Below are 17,947 nucleotides of genomic sequence, written 5' to 3'. Positions count from 1 at the left end.
AAAGATTGAAGGCAGGAGGAAAAGGGGATGAGAGAGGATGAGATGGTTGGATGGCGTCACCAACTTCATTGGACATGAGTTTGAGCAAGCTCCAGGAGTTGGTGATGAATAGGGAAGCCTGGCGTGCTTCAGTCCATGGGGTTGCAAAGAGTTGGATATGACTGAGCGGCTGAGCTGAACTGTTTACTGCCCTCATGAAGTGCCTAGTCCAGGTCGTGCTCGTTTTTCCATTGGGTTGATCAGCTTTTTCTATTTGACCTGGAAATTTTCTTTATCAATTATGGATATGTCTTTATATATTACAACATATGTATATGTTATACATGTATGTGTCTTATAAATATATTCGCCTACTCTGTGGGTTACCTTTCACTCTTTCTAATGGTTTTTGATGAGTAGATGTTCTTAATTTTAGTATCCTACAGTTTATAAATATTTTCCTTATGATTAGCACTTTGTGTCCTGTTTAAGAAATCTTTGCCTGTACAGTTTATAAATATTTTCCTTATGATTAGCACTTTGTGTCCTATTTAAGAAATCTTTGCCTGTTTTAAAATCAGGCAAAGATTTATCCTGTGTTTGCTTCTGAAACTTTGTTGCTTTCATTTTTACATATATACTATTCATCTAGGATAGGTTTGATTGTATAGTGTGAGGTAGGAGCCTTGATTTTGTGAAATGCCTATATCCAGTTGACCTAGCACCATTTATTGAAGAGTTTCATCGTAAATCAGGTGATTATTTATGGATATATTTTTGAACACTGTACTCTTTTCTGTTAATACATTGTTTATCCTTGTTTTAATATTGTACCGTCTAAGTTATTGCATGTGTTAGTCGCTCAGTTGTGTCTGACTCTTTGCAACCCCATGGATTGTAGCCCACCAGGCTCCTCTGTCCATGGAATTCTCCAGGCAGGAATACTGGATTGGGTTGCTATTTCCGTCTCCAGGGGAACTTCCCAACCCAGGGATCAAACCTGGCTCTCCTGCATTGCAGGTGGATGCTTTATCATTGGGAAGCCCAATTTATTGTAGCTTTGTAATAAATTTGATGTCTGTAGTGTAAATCTTCCAATATTGTTCTTCCTCTTAATAATTGGCTTAGTTATTCTTGGCACTTGTGCTTCTGTATGAATTTTGGAATCAGCTTTGTTGTTCAGTTGCTCAGTTGTGTCCAGTGCTTTGTGACCCCATGGATTGCAGCATGCCAGGGTTCCTAGTTCCTCACCATCTCATGGAGCTTGCTCAGACTCACGTCCATTGAGTTGGTGATGCCATCCAATCATCGCGTCCTCTGCCGTCCCTTTCTCCTCCTGCCTTCTATGTTTACCAGCATCAGGGTCTTTTCCAATGAGTTGGCTGTTCACATCAGGTGGCCAAAGTATCAGAGCTTCAGCTTCAGCATCAGTCTTTCCAATGAGTATTCAGGATTGATTTCCTTTAGGATTGACTGGTTTGATCTCCTTGCAGTCCAAGGGACTCTCAAGAATCTTCTCCAACACCACAGTTCAAAAACATCAATTCTTCGGTTCTCGGCCTTCTTTATGATCCAACTCTCACATCCGTACATGACTGTTGGAAAAACCATAGCTTTGACTCTATGGACCTTTGTTGGCAAAGTAATGTCTCTGCTTTTTAATACACTGTCTAGGTTTGTCATAGCTTTTCTTTCAAGGACCAAGCATCTTTTAATTTCATGGCTGCAGTCACCATCCACATTGATTTTGGAGCCCAAGAAAATAAAGTTGTTCACTATTTCCCTTGTTTCCCCATCTATTTGCCATGAAGTGATGGGACTGGACGCCACGATCTTTGTTTTTTGAATGTTGAGTTTTAAGTCAGCTTTTTTACTCTCCTCTTTAACCTTTATCAAGAGTCTCTTGAGTTCCTCTTTGCTTTCTGCTGTAAGGGTATTGTCGTCTACATATCTGAGGTTATTGATATTCCTCCCAGAAATCTTGATTCCAGGTTGTGCTTCATTCAGCCCAGCACTTCACATGATGTACTCTGCATATAAGTTAAATAAACAGGATGACAGTATACAGCCTTGACACACTCCTTTCCCAATTTGGAACCAGTCTATTGTCCCATGTTTGGTTCTCATTGTTGCTTCTTGACCTGCATACAGGTTTCTCAGGAGGCAGGTCAGGTGGTCTGGTATTCCCATCTCTTGAAGAATTTTCCACACTTCATTGTGATTCACAGTCAAAGCCTTTAGTGTTGTCAATGAAGTAGAAGTAAATGTTATTCTGGAATTCTCTTGCTTTTTCTATGATCCAGCAGATGTTGGCAATTTGATCTCTGGTTCCTCTGCTTTTCTAAATACAGCTTGAACATCTGGAAGTTCTTGTTTCACATACTGTTGAAGCCTAGCTTGGAGGATTTTGAGCATAACCTTACTAGCATGTGAAATGAGTGCAATTGTGTGATAGTTTGAACATCGTCCTTTGAGACTGGAATGAAAACTGACCTTTTCCAGGTCTGTGGCTGCTGCTGAGTTTTCCAAATTTGCTGGTATATTGAGTGCAGCACTTTCACAACATCATCTTTTACGATTTGAAATAGCTTAGCTGGAATTGCATCACCTCCACTAACTTTGTTTGTAGTAATGTTTCCTAAGGCGCATTTGACTTCACAGTCCAGGATGTCTGACTCTAGGTGAGTGATCATGCCATTGTTGTTATCTAGGTCATTAAGATCTCTTTTGTATAGTTCTTCTGTGTATTCTTGCCACCTCTTCTTAATATCTTCTGCTTCTGTTCAGTCCGTACCATTTCTGTCCTTTTTTGTGCCCATCTTTGCATGAAATGTTGCCTTGATATCTCTAATTTTCTTGAAGAGATATCTAGTCTTTCCCATTCTGTTGTTTTCCTCTATTTCTTTGCATTGTTCACTTAGGAAGACTTCTTATCTCTCCTTGCTCTTCTTGGGAGCTCTGCATTCAGATGGGTATATCTTTCCTTTTCTCTTTTGTCTTTAACTTCTCTTCTTTCCTCAGGTATATGTAAGTCCTCCTTAGAGAACCATTTTTTTTTTTTTTTGCATTTCTTTTTCTTGGGGAATTTGATATTATCAAAAAAATTTAAAAATAAGAAAATCATCCTGAGATTACATTAAATTTATGGAGTAATTGTGGTGAGTTAAGTCTTTACAGTATTGTCTCCCAAGCCTTGAGAATCATGTCTTCTTCCATTTATTTGGGCTGTTTTTATTTTCTCTCTATGTCTTAGTCTATTAGGGATGCTGTGTTGTAACAAAATGCCACCAACTGGGTAGTTTTACAGCAGACAGTTATTTCTCAGAGTTCTGAAAGCTAGAAGTCCAAAATCAAGGTGCCAGCATGGATTGCTCTCTGATGATGGCCCTCTTCCTGGTTCACAGCGGGTGCTTTCTCACTGTGTCCTCACCTGGTGGAGTCTCCAAGGGATCCCTCTGGAGCCTCTTTCATAAGGGAACTAATCCCATTCATAAAGGCTCCACCCTCATGACCAAGCACATCCCAAAGGCTTCACTTCCTAGTACTGTCATTTTGGGAGAGTTAAGATTTCAACACATGAAATTTTGAGAAGACACAAGTATTCAGACCAGGGCACTCAATATTTAAAAACTTTTCAATGTAGGTGTCTTGTATATCTTTTGTTAGATTTTTTTGAAAATTTAATTCCTAGGTATGTGAGAGATTTGGGTTTGATCCCTGGGTAGGGAAGATGCCCTGGAGTAGAAAATGGCAACCCACTCTAGTATTCTTGTCTGGAGAATTCCACAGACAGAGGAGCCTGGTGGACTACAGTCCATAGAGTTGCAAAAAGTCGGATGGGACTGAGCACACACACACACACACACACACACACACATATGTTTGGGGATAATAATTTTATTTTTGTTATTTTTATTGTATTTTAATAATATCAAGATCACCTTTTAGTGTTTGGTCGTTTGGTACCAGATTCACATAGCTTATAATTTTCCTGGATGCTGGATGTTGTAAATTTTTAAAAATTGCATAGGATCGAGACTATATCAGATGATTTCTTTTTCCAGAGATAGTCTGTTTGCTTCTTCACTTGACATACAGAGTGAGGCACTGATAGCTTCAGTTAAGTTAGGGTCAGAGCTGAGTCATGGCTGGCTTACAATTGGCTGACACCTCGAGTTTGCCCTATTTTTAGGGTATATTCTTCTAGGACTTTTAGTTGAGAACCTGTCGTGTTCTCTACTGCCACTACCCTCTTGACCACTAAAATCTCAAAACTACAGAGAATTCCATTCTCATATTCAGAATTTTCATTCTAGCTTTTGAACTTGGAATTCCACATAAAGAATCTAGCTAATGTCTTGAGGTGAAACCAGTCATGTGATTGAGGCCCCTCAAGGCTTCAGTATTGTGGCTCCAAACCCTTGAGATTCTAAATGCTCAGCTGATTTCTCTGGCCTCCATTCATGGCCCACTGTCTAAACCAAGCCCAGCTTTTCAATCCTTTATTCCTTCCCCAAATCAGCAAGTGCCTCAAGGGAAGTAAAGTTATACTTCCCAGCAGTTATCCCCCTTCCAAATCTGATTTATCATAGTAGACAAAATGACTGCAGCATTGTGAAGTCACTTGATTTACTGAATGACCGGGAAGTCTGGCATGCCACAGTCCAGGGGGTCGTAAAGAAGTGGACATGACTGAGCGACTGAACAACGGCAAAGCACAAGTATAGCTGTGCTATGCTTTTGTTCTCTTAAACTTGGGGTGCTGACAAGATGAGATGCTTCTGTGTATAGAAGCTAGAGAATCTCAGGTAAACTCAAGATAGAACCCCTAGGATTTATTTAATCTCCTGCCTTTGATCAACAACATGAAGTTGAATGCTTAGAATCTTGAGGTCCTAGGTTTGTTTAAACTAATTACTTGTTTGTAATGGTCACCCTTTGCCTTCTCCCTTAGTTTTATTTATTAACACTTGTTCATATTTCATGATGAACTACTCTTGTATTCCATATGCAGTATACATGAGTTGGTTTATTTTTTTCTGTTAATAACAAGTTTAATTTCCAATAATTACTATGAAGCAATTTCATCTTCTTTAGGATTTGGACAAAATATTGTGTGAACTATATTACATTAACCTTTTGTTGTGACAGTACTTTGTAAATTTGTGTTAAGCAAATGGCATTTTCTCTAATTTTTAAGCATTGAACCTTTTAAAAAATATTTGGATTGAAGTTAATTTTTGGCCTGGATATTAGGACAAATACATTGTAGATATTAGTTGACAGTAATATGTGAAAAGCTAGTCTATCATTTATGATTACTGAGAAAGTAATAAACACTGGCATTCTGATTACATGAGATGATCTACATGTGTTGATTAAAAACAATCATATATTTTCACTCTTGTGACAAAAGCAGCAAAATGTCTTTACTTTCAATATAGGAAAAAATTATTCCTTATTTACTACGACTGAGACAAATTAAGGATGAAACTCTACAGGCTGCAGTTAGAGAAATTTTGGCCTTAATTGGCTATGTGGATCCAGTGAAAGGAAGAGGAATCCGGATTCTTGCAATTGATGGTGGAGGAACCAGGTAAAGCTAGAAAAATGATTTTTAAAAAATTCTTTCTAACGAAGTTAGTTGATTTGCAATGTTGTTTTAATTTTTGCTGTATAACAAAAGTGATTCAGTTATACACACATACATTTTTTTTTAATATATTCTTTTCCATTAAGGTGTATCGTAGAATATTGAAAAGAGTTCTCTGTGCTCTTCAGTAGGACTTTGTTGTGTATCCATTCTGTATATAATAGTTTATATCTGCTAACCCCAAACTCCCACTGCATCCCTCCCCAACCCTCACCCCGTTAGTGACTATAAGACTGTTCTCTCTATCCATTAGTGTGTTAGAAAAATGATCTTTTTAAAACTATAGATCCTAAATAATAAAAATAGAACTACCATATTATCCAACAATTTCACTTTCTGAGTATTTATCAGAAGAAAATGAAAACACTAATTTGAAAAGATATATGTACCTTTGTTTGTTACAACATTATTTACAATAGCCAAGATATAGAAACAATCTGTGTCCATTGATGGATGAATGGGTAAAGAGTATGTGAGGAATATGTGTATACACACACACAGGAATACTACTTAGCCATAAAAATGAATGAAATGTCATTTGTGACAGCATAGGTAGAACTTGAGGTTATTTTGCTAAGTGAAATAAGACAGGGAAAGACAAATACTGTGTGATCTTACTTATATATGAAATATAAGAAACAAAGCAAGGGAAAACGCAAAGACTCAGAGAAGAGCTTGGTGGTTGCCATATGGAAGGCAAGTTGGAGGCGGGGGAAATGAGTGAAGAGAAGTGAAAGGTACAGATTTCCAATTATGAAATAGGTAAGTCATGGGCATGTAATGTACAGCATAGGAACTGTAGTTAATAATATTGTATTCGCAAATTTGAAAGTTGCTTTAAAAAGTAAATCTTAAATGTTCCCATCACAAGGAAAAAATTTTATACTTTATATGGTGACAGATGGGGTGGTCATTTTGCAGTGCATACAGATGTTGAATCATTGCATTGTACATGTGAAACTAGTACAATGTTGTGTGCAATTATACATCAATTGAAAAAAAACAAACCTATAGATCAGTTCAATTGTAAGAATTTTTTAAACTGATTCAGGATAATTATGTCAATATAAAATCAAATTCTAAAGTAAAACATGAAATTATTTTTCTTGATTTACTGATTTATCAATCTAAGAACTTATTTTAATTCTAAGAACTTCTTTTAACATATACCTGAATTTTCTTTTATTTTAATGTGACCTAGTCTTTATATTTTAGTTTGATCTTCTCAGACATTTTTGGTAGTTTAGGACAGTTTATCAACCATGATTCTCTTAAAATTTTGGCAGTGTTGTGTAATGTTACCTTTCTTTTATTGTGTGTATCTTACCTATATGTATTAGTCAACTAGTAATAAGGCGATTGTTAGAAAAGGAGCCTCTATCAGTAACTTCCTGACTCCCTACCTCTTGTAAATGCCAGTTCTGGTGTACACAGGAAATATTTAATGCATTTTTAGCTCAGAAGGAGATTTCATCATCTCCTTTCACCAATTGGTAAAATTCACCAGTTTCACCATCAGACTCCTTTCTTTCTACTGGCAATCCATCCATGCTTGCTAATTCTGTAGTTCCTTATTATTTGTTGGCTAGACACTTTGGCTTGGTTTTATAAATCTTTTCCCCCTAAAATTTCTAGCTTGTATTCTACTTCCCTGCCATCTCTACTCTTCCCTTAAGAGATAACAACTAGAAAAACAGAAATATGTAATGTGTGCTATGAGGAAAAATGAGGCAAAGTGAAGGGATAGAGCATAACAGTGCTGTTTTAAAGAGTGATCATGACTGTGAGTTTTTGAAGAAATAACATTTGAGTTGAGATCTGAAATAAGAACCTTAAAGAGCATTCAAATGTCTGTTTAGAGTGAGGGATCTATAGAGTGAAAAGAGGTTTGTGACCAAAGAGTATTTGATTTCGTTTTATTAGTCAATACAGGGAGAAAATTGAAGTGAAGACCTTTGGGAAAATCCAGAGATTGGTTAGGATGAAGGTGGATTGAGATCAGTGATTATCTCCACTGGAGATGATTTTGCCCCCTGGAGAATATTTGTCAGTGTCAGGAGACATATTTTCCTTGTTACAACTGGGGGATCCCTGCTTTAATTTAGTGAGAAGAGAACAGTTGGTGCTAAATATCCTGCAGTGCCTGGAATAGTTCCTACAGCAAAGGAATATCTTGCCTAAAATGTCAATGATGTTGCTGTTGGGAAACCCTGGTTTAGGGGACTATGAGAAAGCAGCTAGGATGGGAAATTTGTATAGAACGAGTTAAGATAAGAAGGCTCATGAGAAAAGGAACCCATGCCTTGTATTTCTTTTATAAAAGAGAGCCTGGTACAGCATTGAACATAGAATCAACCTAGAAATAATACTGATTTTAAAATTTGTCCAGAATTACTTTATGAATACTGCATTTTAAAAACAGTTTTCTTCTGGCTTATACAAGTAAAACTTGGGAGAAAAAAAAATATAGAGAAATAAGCCAAACATAACAGTCATATCTCATGTATCCAAGATTATTTTTACTATTTTGATTTATTTCTTAAAATATTTTTTTCTGTATGAATATATACATATGTGCATGTGTGTGTGTGCATGCTTTATTTGCTTTTCATAAATTTTATCTGACATGATCTTTAATTCATGTCTCACATTAAAGGCACATTAAATCTGCAGTGTCTCTTTCATAAACCATCTTGTCTTATCAGCTGTCTTCAAATTAACATTATTTCTACAATTAATAATAAATAATCTTTCATTTTCTACTTTAATAATACAATATTTTCTAGTGACTTTGTGCTTGCAATATCAAAGCACAATTTGGCACTAAACTTTATTTTATGGTACCTGATTAATACAGTGTTCTCTGCTCCACACCTTGTATTGAGATTAAAATTTTTCATTGTGTATGTATATCCTCCAGTATTAAGGATTGTCCACCTGTTACACACACCCTGAATTGGCCCACCTCTCCTAGGCTGTTTCATCTTTCACATTTGAAGCTACTTGCTGCCTTTGGTAAGGATTCAGAAATGAACAAAGTCAGCAGCATAAATTAATACCTCCTTAGTGCAGAACCTTGTGTTGAGATAGTTGAGAGTTTTAAAAAAATGAATAAATAAAATAAAGCTTAAAAATATGACTGTTGAATTACAGAAAATGAAATGTATAGAAGCATAGGTTACCAACCATGTTGGTAAGTGGAGAAACCAGTGCATGACATCCCAAAACCAGTGAATACAGAGTTTAAGGAATTTCCAGTTATAGTGTCTGCTAAAATACCTTATATTGCTATGTCTTCATTGTCTTATTTAAAGAGAGACTAGTGTAAATTCAAAATGTGCTGCTGTAACCCAGGTTTTAATACCATTATTTTGATACTGTATTTTCAAAAGCAATCCAGAAACCTTTGGCAATTTTAACTGATGCTAATTTATATTACTAGGTTTCATGTTAGCATACAAACTAGAAAACCAGGGATTATTTTAGTCAATAGATTAGCTTTCCTTAAAACAGAAATTCTCATTTTTGCCTTTTATTTTTCCTACAGGGGTGTGGTTGCTCTTCAGACACTACGAAAATTAGTTGAACTTACTCAGAAGCCAGTTCATCAACTCTTTGATTACATTTGTGGTGTAAGCACAGGTAATTGTTATTATTATATGGAAGTGGTGCATCCCAGCAGTGCATTAAGAAAAAGAACATTAAACTCTCATGATTAAGATGGTGGACATTTCCTGAAATGATGGATGTTAGTTTCATATTTTGATACTGAATAGTCCTTTAATTTGCTTAATGAACTTTTAAAAATGCTTATTGGAAATAAGTTAACATTTAGAAATAGATTTTAGTGTGCTTTTCTAATATGTTTTAAATAAGCCATAGTGACAAGAACAGTTTGTAAATTAATTGCCTAAAGGAAAGTAACAAAATGGTGAAAAAGTGAGTGATAGTTGCTCAGTCATGTCCAACTCTTTGCAACCCCATGGACTGTAGCCCGCCAGGCTCTTCTGTGCATGGGATTCTCCAGGCAAGAATACAAGAGTGGGTGGCCATTCCTTTCTCCAGGGGATCTTCCCAACCCAGGAGTCAAACCTGGATCTCTTGGATTGTAGGCGAATTCTTTACGTCTGAGTTACCAGGGAAGCCCACAAAATGGTGGGTATTCAAAACTGTACTTGAACCAATAGAACATCAAGGATGGGTAAGATTTTGCTTTCTTTTGGAAAGTGTCCCTCTGTGAGGAAATCTTTTAAACGGATTCTCACATTTATCTGTTTAAGTTTTGATTTCAGACAACTAGATAAAGAAGGATATAAGAAGCAATTTCCTCACAGAGGGACAGTCTTGCTATTCTAATATTCCTAACTGATGTACATTGAAAATTCTGGTTTCATATTTATATAGAAGAAATTGGCAAGTTAGAATATGATTGTTTCTGAATAATTTTCTAGTTTTTCGCTGGCTCACTATCAGGTGAATGTTTGTTTTGCTTTCCGTTTGTTGTGTTTTTCTGTTTCCTGTATCAGCTCTCTCACCCATGTATCACCGCCACCCCCACCCCCCCGCCCCGACCCCTACTCCACTGTGTGTGCAGGAGGCTTCTCAGGGCACCCTGGCTACTGCCTGCTGCCCAGGTAACGCTCAAGGACTATTAGCGTTACAGATCCCTGCTGTATACTGTACTGCTTTCCCTGATAATTCCTTGCTTTACATTAGTTTGTCATCATAGATTTTTTTTTTCCTATGTTTTTCTCATTCTTTAGAATTATGATAGTAGTCCTAAAGACTACCAGCATCAAAGCCAAATGATTTCTCTGTGTTATCTGGATCAAGTATGACATATTCCCAAAGGGCATGTTAATTTATGCTGCATTTTGAAAACTCAGTAACGGTTGTGGGGATAATTTCAGAAGCATAAGGAGCTGGTGATTCCTGTGATGTTCCACTGAACAGTGATTCCTCAGATGATAGCAAATTTGGAAAAGCCTGGGTTAAAGAAAGTTAAGGGGCTTCCCTGGTGGCTCAAATGGTAAAGAATCTGCCTGCAATGCAGGAGACCCAGCTTTGATCCCTGGGTCGGGGAGGTTCCCTGGGGGAGGGCGTGTTATCTCACTCCAGTGTTCTTGCCTGGAAAATCCCACGGACAGAGGAACCTGGCGGGCTGCAGTCCATGGGGTCTCAAGAGTCAGACATGACTGAACGACTAACACATACAAAGAAAGTCAAACAGTTTTCTTTACAGAGGCACTTCTTAGATATTCTAGTATGTTAAAAATACATCGTGACTCACTCTCAGGAAAGGAAAGTAATACTTATGTACCCAATTGATATAATTATGGAAACTTTTCTTAAAGAGACCTTTCCCAGGGCAAATGTTCTTGGAATTTTTTTTTTATCCTGGCCATTTCTGTTAATATTTGGAATGGTCTTAGCAATTCATACCTTTAAATGTATCTGCAGGCTAACTTCTTGCTTTGGCACCATGGTTAGTAGGTGGATGCTCAATAAGGGGGATTTAAATCAGAGATTCATCCATGGAGTAGACTGTCTTGTGTGATACGTGCATTTCTGCACTTAACACAGTGTATCTTTTCCACTGTGTCTTCTTGATTATGTTAACCTTAACTTAATAGTGCTCATAATTTTCCTTTCTTTTTCATTTTGTATATTCTAATGTAAAACTTTTGTTTGCACATATAATTTTTATAAAGTTAAAAGTACATATTTAGTTTAAGGTTAATGTCCCTATTGTTCTTTTTTCTACCCATGCAGTAAAATTCAGTTTTTTAAATATCTGTTTATCTTTATAGTAGCTTTCCTGAAAAGTAACTTAATTTTTTTGGCAAGTTATTTCTAGTGTAAACGTTTTCTGAAACTTGATAAATAACAATTTCTGTTACACAGTTATACCATACAGTGAATTTTAAAACAAACTGAAGTCTTCTTTTACTGAATAAGACTTAAAAAATACATAAAATATTTAAAATGCATTATGATAATGATGTACTATTTTTGTTTCTTTTTGTAAGCAGTGATGCCATACAGATCTTTGCTCCTCCCACCCTCTCTGCATCCCCCAAAGCAGTCTTCTCCCCTTTTCCTCCTTAGTTCAGGGTTATGCCAGTTAGGTACACTAGATGGCAGTGTGTGATATCAGTTGCAGCTAGGGTATTAAATCAGCTGTTTAAAAAGACATCCCAGAGACCTAATTTCTTTGTTATGTGAGTTCCTGGGACCAACCTGAAGGTGTAATTATTTTAATGAGTTGATAAGTTGTCATATATACTGTATTCTGTGACTAAAATTAAGGAATTAAGGTTAGAAAGGACATTATCTACCACAGTATCTTAATTATATGTTATTTAATGTAAAATAACACCTTTTTATATATTTTAAAATTATCATCAGTGGTTAGTATTTGTTGACTCTTCAGTGAGGCCTGGTAATGCCCTTTACATGTGTTATCCCAGTGTTAGAATAATGTATAAATTTTAGTTATTGTAATTATCTTTATTTTATAGATGAACAAAATTAGAGCTCTGGGAGGTTAAGAGGTTTGTCTCAAGTGATAACAATCAAAAAGTATGAAAGCTAGAATTTTAACTAGGTCTGTGAGTCAGAAGATCTTATAAGTACTATAATGGTCGTGCTGATAAAAACTAAGGATTCTTTCTTTCAGGTGCTATATTAGCCTTCATGTTGGGATTGTTTCATATGCCCCTGGATGAATGTGAGGAACTTTATCGAAAATTAGGATCAGATGTGTTTTCACAAAATGTCATTGTTGGAACAGTCAAAATGAGTTGGAGCCATGCATTTTATGACAGTCAAACATGGGAAAACATTCTGAAGTAAGTTGTATTTATTCTTTTTAAAAATGTCTTGTATTTAAACAAAGCAGAAAAATGTCAATACTCGGTTGTTGACCTCATTCATTAGAAATAACCACTGTTAATATTTTGGTGAATTGTATTCTATTCACTGCTTTGATGGGTTCACATGTGTGAGATTGGTATGTAAAAATTACAATCACCTTTTTAAAAGTTGTGACCACATTGTGTATAGGACATGTTTGCCTCCTGTTGTTTTTCCTTCACATACAGTTTCCTCTAGGCATCTGCAGGGGATTGGTTCTAGGAACCCTCAGGGTACCAGAATCCACAGGTGTTCACCGGCCTTATTTAAAAAGGCATTGTAGTATTAGCCTTTCTCAAGTCATTAACAGATATTGTTCTAAAAGATTTAATAATTTTTAAACATTTTCCCCAAAATACTGTAAAGCCATTATACTCATTTTCTAAAAATATAACCGTAAAGTAGAAACTTAAAATCACCCACAGTCTTATTCAGAGCCAAAGACCTTGTATTTTCTAATTTTTTTCCCTAAATGATACATATTTTCATATATATTTTATATGGTAGAAGTTATATTGCAATTACAATTTTCTTTTTCCCTTTTTTCAACTTTATTAAAATCCCTTGACAAATTTTTAAAAAGACTCTGCTACATTCTGCAGGGTGATGCCATATTTTCTTAACCTAATGTTAAGATTTATGTCCTAATATTTAGGACAGTTATGTTTCTGATTTTTTTTGTGATTATGAACAGTGCTGTTGTAGGAAAGTTTACATTTCTGCCCACACTTCAGAATATATCCGTAGATCAGTCTATAAGAAGCATAATTATTGGGTCAATGTTGATGTTTTTCTAAAGTAATTATTAAATATGAAATAGAAAATATATAAAGAAAATAGTGAAAATGTATAGTTCTGCAGAGACCAAAAGTACTATTAACATGCGATGTACATTTTTCTAGAATTTCTTAGAGATAAATAAGTGTGTGTGTGTGTGTGTGTGTGAGGTTGTCAGTATGCATTTGTATTCATACTGTTCATAAAATTGGGATGATAATGCATATGCATTTTCACTTAGCATTTTATTTTGATTGGTTTCCTATGTCATTAGATATTTTTTGAGACATGTTTTAATGATTGTTCACAGTCCGTTTTATGGATGTACTATTTTTTAACAAATTTCCTAGTGAAAAAAGAGGATATTTCAGATATTTTTGCACCTAAAATAAAAGTTTTGGTGGATACCCTGCATCTCTACTTAAATCTCTGGTTATATATTTAAGATAAACTTCTTCAGTGAAGTTTTTTGGGTCAGAGAGTATACATGTTTTAAGAATCATTTTAAAGATAGATATATGTGTATACCTGAATTGTTCTTTAAATCAGTTGTCCCAGCTTAGCCACCAGCATCAATTTGTGTTTCCATTTCATGAAATACTTAACACCAAACATTTTAATTTTTAAAACTTTGTCAGTTTTAGAGATTTTTAAACTGGTATTTCCAGTTGGCATCACGTTGGTTATTGATAAATTTGAACTTTTTTAATTTCTTTTTAGTGTGCAGATTTCAAGAGCATAGTACTTGCTCATTTTCCTACTGGGGCATTGTGCACTATATTATAAATGTATTAATCATTTGTTGATATATTGAAAATGTGCTTTTTAATTAACAGTATTTTTTAATGTGAGCTTAAAATCTTCATGTAGTCAGATCTTTTCCTTTAATTTTGAACTTTGATATTTAGAAAATGTTTTCTACCTTGAAATCAGGCAAATCTTTATATTATTTTCTAGTCCTAAAGTTTAAGTTTTTTTGTTTTTTTAGGTCATGATTAAGTCTCATGATTCTGTGGTTTGAACTCACTCATGGCTGCTGGCAGCCAGTGGGCAGCTCAGCTGAGATGGCTGGGGCAGCTGGTCTCTCTCATCCTGGGGTTTATCCCACTGTGGCAGTCTCAGAATTCCATCAGGGCAAGCCCAGAGCATGAGACTCACCAAACCTTAGTTTAATGCAGTGTTTGCTGATGTCCTGTTGACCAAAACCACTCAAACCCAGGATCTGTGTGGAAAGGGACTGTATACAAGGGTATGGAAATCAGAAAGGGAAGATTGGAAAATTCAGTGAAGGCCTTGCTGTTAATGCTCTACCATGCCCATTCCCTGGCCTTTTGGGTCATTTTTTTCCTCTCATTGTTTATTGAGAACATTTTTATGTTCTTTTTTCCTTGGGATGATGATTTTGTGTTACTTAACGGACACTATTTTTAATTACAACATCAGTAGAGTCTGGGAATGTTTTATTTTATTTTAACATTTCTCTAAAATAAGCAATTAATGTTTCAATTTTCTCTTCAAATTATATTCATAACAATTCACTAAAACATTTTAACTCTTTATAAAATTAAGGCTTAAACAAAAAAATAAATGTGACCTTTGCTTAAAGTGTGAAAGTAGCATGCTCCCAGGATCTCTGTCCCAATCTTACAGTAGATTTCTATGAAAAGATAAAGTGAAAGACCCTTAGGAGAATAAAATTGCCTTGATCTTCATGCAGAAGAAACATGTAGATCTGGTTGGGGAAGACAAAGATCTTGTCCTTTATAGAAAGCATTTTACATTGTATTTATAAAAGATAATAAAGTGTATATTGCTACCTAATTTGTAAATATGTGAAATTCACTAATAATCTAGTTCAGAAATGTAATTACTGTTTGAAAAAAATGTTGTTAGAAAGGCATTTTTCCTTATTGAGGCAAGTTGGTAAAAAAAAACAAAAACATTCTTTATATTCAGTACAGGGGAAAAATACATGATTTTTAAGTATGGAAAAAAAAATCAGCACTGAATAAAATTTCCTTGTAATGGAATTGTGAAAATTGCTGCCCAAGGGTAATTTCTATAATGTTGCAGTAATTCATATGCCAGTTCAGATGGTTTAAAAAGCATTTTTTGGGGGTGGCATAGGCTCTGTATTGCTAAAACAGGTTTGAAGTCTGAATGTCTTGATCTGGTAGTTAGACTGCTCTGTATATAGCCTGCCATAGTTCAGCACTCTTACTTCAGCACAGTTCCTTTATCCTATCAGGAGGACCCTGAAAACAACAAATTTGTTATGCCTCTGTGCCTTTACTCTGTATATGGTCGGGCTTTTAATCAGTGGTGTCCTTGTCAAGCTGCACCTCCATCCGTCTTTCCTAGATAAGAAAGCCTGTATTGACCCCTCCCCCCCACACACACAACCTCCTGCAGAATTGTAGATACTTGTAGTTTGAATTGGAGGTTAATAGGTAGCTATATATTGTTTTATGTGCATTAGTTGGATTGTAAGCTTCCTAGAGGAGATTTTTCTTTTTTGTCCCACATAACAGGAACTGTATAGTGTATGTTCCCTGATATTGGGAAATAAAATCATTTTGATATAATATAATTCTTCTCCTTTAATAAAGGGACAGGATGGGATCTTCACTAATGATTGAAACAGCAAGAAACCCCATGTGTCCTAAGGTGAGTTTAGAGTCTCTTAAATATAACACCTATATGAAATTGAAGATCAGGTGAATGGAATATTATGAAGGCCCTTTATTAAAAGAAAAGTTTTCTTAGGAACTGCTGTTAATAGATTATATTGATTCCTTATATATTGGGTCATTTTATGAAGATACAGAATGTGAACGTTGGAGCTTTTCTATATCAAGTAAAATAAAACAAAAGTTTAAGAACATGAAAGACTGGGACTAAAGATAAAGAATTATTATAAGGTTAATCTAATCTAGGGATTTAAGGAAAATTGTGGCATTTCCCCCCATAGATTTTTTTAAAGAAACTTCATGTGCCTCGTGAATATATATTAGATTAATATACAAATGGAATCCCAACTTTTAAAATGTCATTGTCACTAGAGTATGTCTTGGTATGGCTCCTCTTTTTATTTATTTTGTGATCTGAGTATTGCTTGAGTTCTGTGTCCTGTAATAAGACTTGTTATTTGATTAAGGAATAAGGGTTTATGTACCTAGGAATCCCATGCAGCTTGTATTTATTCTTGAATAATAAGTTGTAACCACAAAAAATCAAATACATCTCCCTCTATTGCTTTTTCACTCCTGCTTACACATATTTTCATTCATTCTTTAGATATTAATTATGTACCCCATGTGCCAGCACTGTGCTGGGGACTTTGGATACATTAGTGAGTAAATGCAGGCATGGAGTTTACAGTCCAGTAGGGCAAATAAGCATTAGTCAAATGATCACACAAATGAGATGCAGTTTTCCTGAAATAAGTGCTATGGAACACAAAAACAGTTCTCTGAAATTATGTATTTACAAGGACTTGAGGGAAGGCTGCTGTAAGGAAATGTACCTTGAGGTCTCTGTGTAAAGGCTGTTGAGCAATCCTGGCAAAGGGAACAGTCTATACAGGAGGAACCTTGGAGAAATGCAGGCCCTAAAGATTGGGGCTTAGGGATCCAAGGGCAGTGTGTGCAACGAGGCTGGAGGGATAGCTCCATCAGACCACGTGAGGCCGTGATGATGAGATGCAGTAGCTGGTTGGAAAGGACCCAAGGATGAATGCTACACCTCTTGTTTGTTCTCTTGTATCTTCAGGGCTTCTTTTTTGTTTGTTCTTAAAGCGTGAGTGTTGCCAGACTTTAAAAAAAAAAAAAGAGTGGGCGTGAGGGAACTGCAGCCACCTCAAAAAGTAGTTCACTCCTGATAAATGAGGCAACCACCCACACATTTCTTAATTGAGCCTGCCTGTATACCAGTTAATGGAAAGACTCTAGATTTTAGTATATGGCCAATTCTTATCCATAGTGGCCTATAGACACACTTGGGTCACTCACAGGAACTTGGAATGTGACTTTTGGTTTATAAAATAGCAAAGCACACAGGCCTCTTGCAGGACTTGGCATAGAGCCCTAACAACTCAGGCCTCACCAGTACCATTCAGCTTCTTAAAGTTCATATTGCAGGTCATTAACAGATACATCACATTTTATATAAACTCCACTGATATTGATAAAATCTGAGACCCTAGGTGATAAAGATTAGTTTTTTTAATTAAAAAAAAAATACCCAGCCACCAGTTATTAACTATGATCAAAAAGCCTTGAGAATTAGTTTATTGTGTTAGAGTTTCAGTTACTAAAGTCATAATGCTTTCAAAGAGCACAGGAACAAAGATTGATTTATAAGTGATATGAAAATAGTGTATTATTCATCTTTAAGTAGTTGTTTGTTGCTACTACTGCAGTATCATATAAAGGTCTGCAAATTTTTGCCTTCTTGAATGTCTTTTTAAATAGCTAATCAAATCATGTAGTCAAAGAATATCTTTCATTACTGTCCTCTCATAATGCATTTCTCAAAATTGTCCCAGCCCTTGTTACTGTTTTCCCATTAAAAAAAAGCCTGTTTAAAAGGATCTGCTTCTGTTTGCTTAACATTAGAGTTATG

At 35.6% G+C, this 17,947-nt stretch overlaps 1 protein-coding gene across 4 annotated transcripts in view; it reads left to right on the top strand.

The window, feature by feature from the left end:
- Positions 1 to 17,947, top strand: part of PNPLA8 (patatin like domain 8, phospholipase A2) — a 45,192-nt gene that overhangs the window by 14,206 nt on the left and 13,039 nt on the right. For all 4 annotated transcript variants that reach the window (XM_081535999.1, XM_081535997.1, XM_081536000.1 and 1 more), the window contains exons 4-7: positions 5,424 to 5,575; positions 9,180 to 9,274; positions 12,312 to 12,483; positions 15,934 to 15,991. In XM_081535999.1, coding sequence (XP_081392125.1) covers positions 5,424 to 5,575; positions 9,180 to 9,274; positions 12,312 to 12,483; positions 15,934 to 15,991 — 477 coding nt within the window. The remainder of the gene's footprint in view (positions 1 to 5,423; positions 5,576 to 9,179; positions 9,275 to 12,311; positions 12,484 to 15,933; positions 15,992 to 17,947) is intronic.

Source organism: Giraffa tippelskirchi, chromosome 10 (assembly GCF_054371585.1).
Source record: "Giraffa tippelskirchi isolate mGirTip1 chromosome 10, T2T-mGirTip1v1.2.pri, whole genome shotgun sequence".
In the NCBI taxonomy this organism is placed as follows: Eukaryota; Metazoa; Chordata; class Mammalia; order Artiodactyla; family Giraffidae; genus Giraffa; species Giraffa tippelskirchi.
This window is presented reverse-complemented; position numbering and strand designations above follow the sequence as displayed.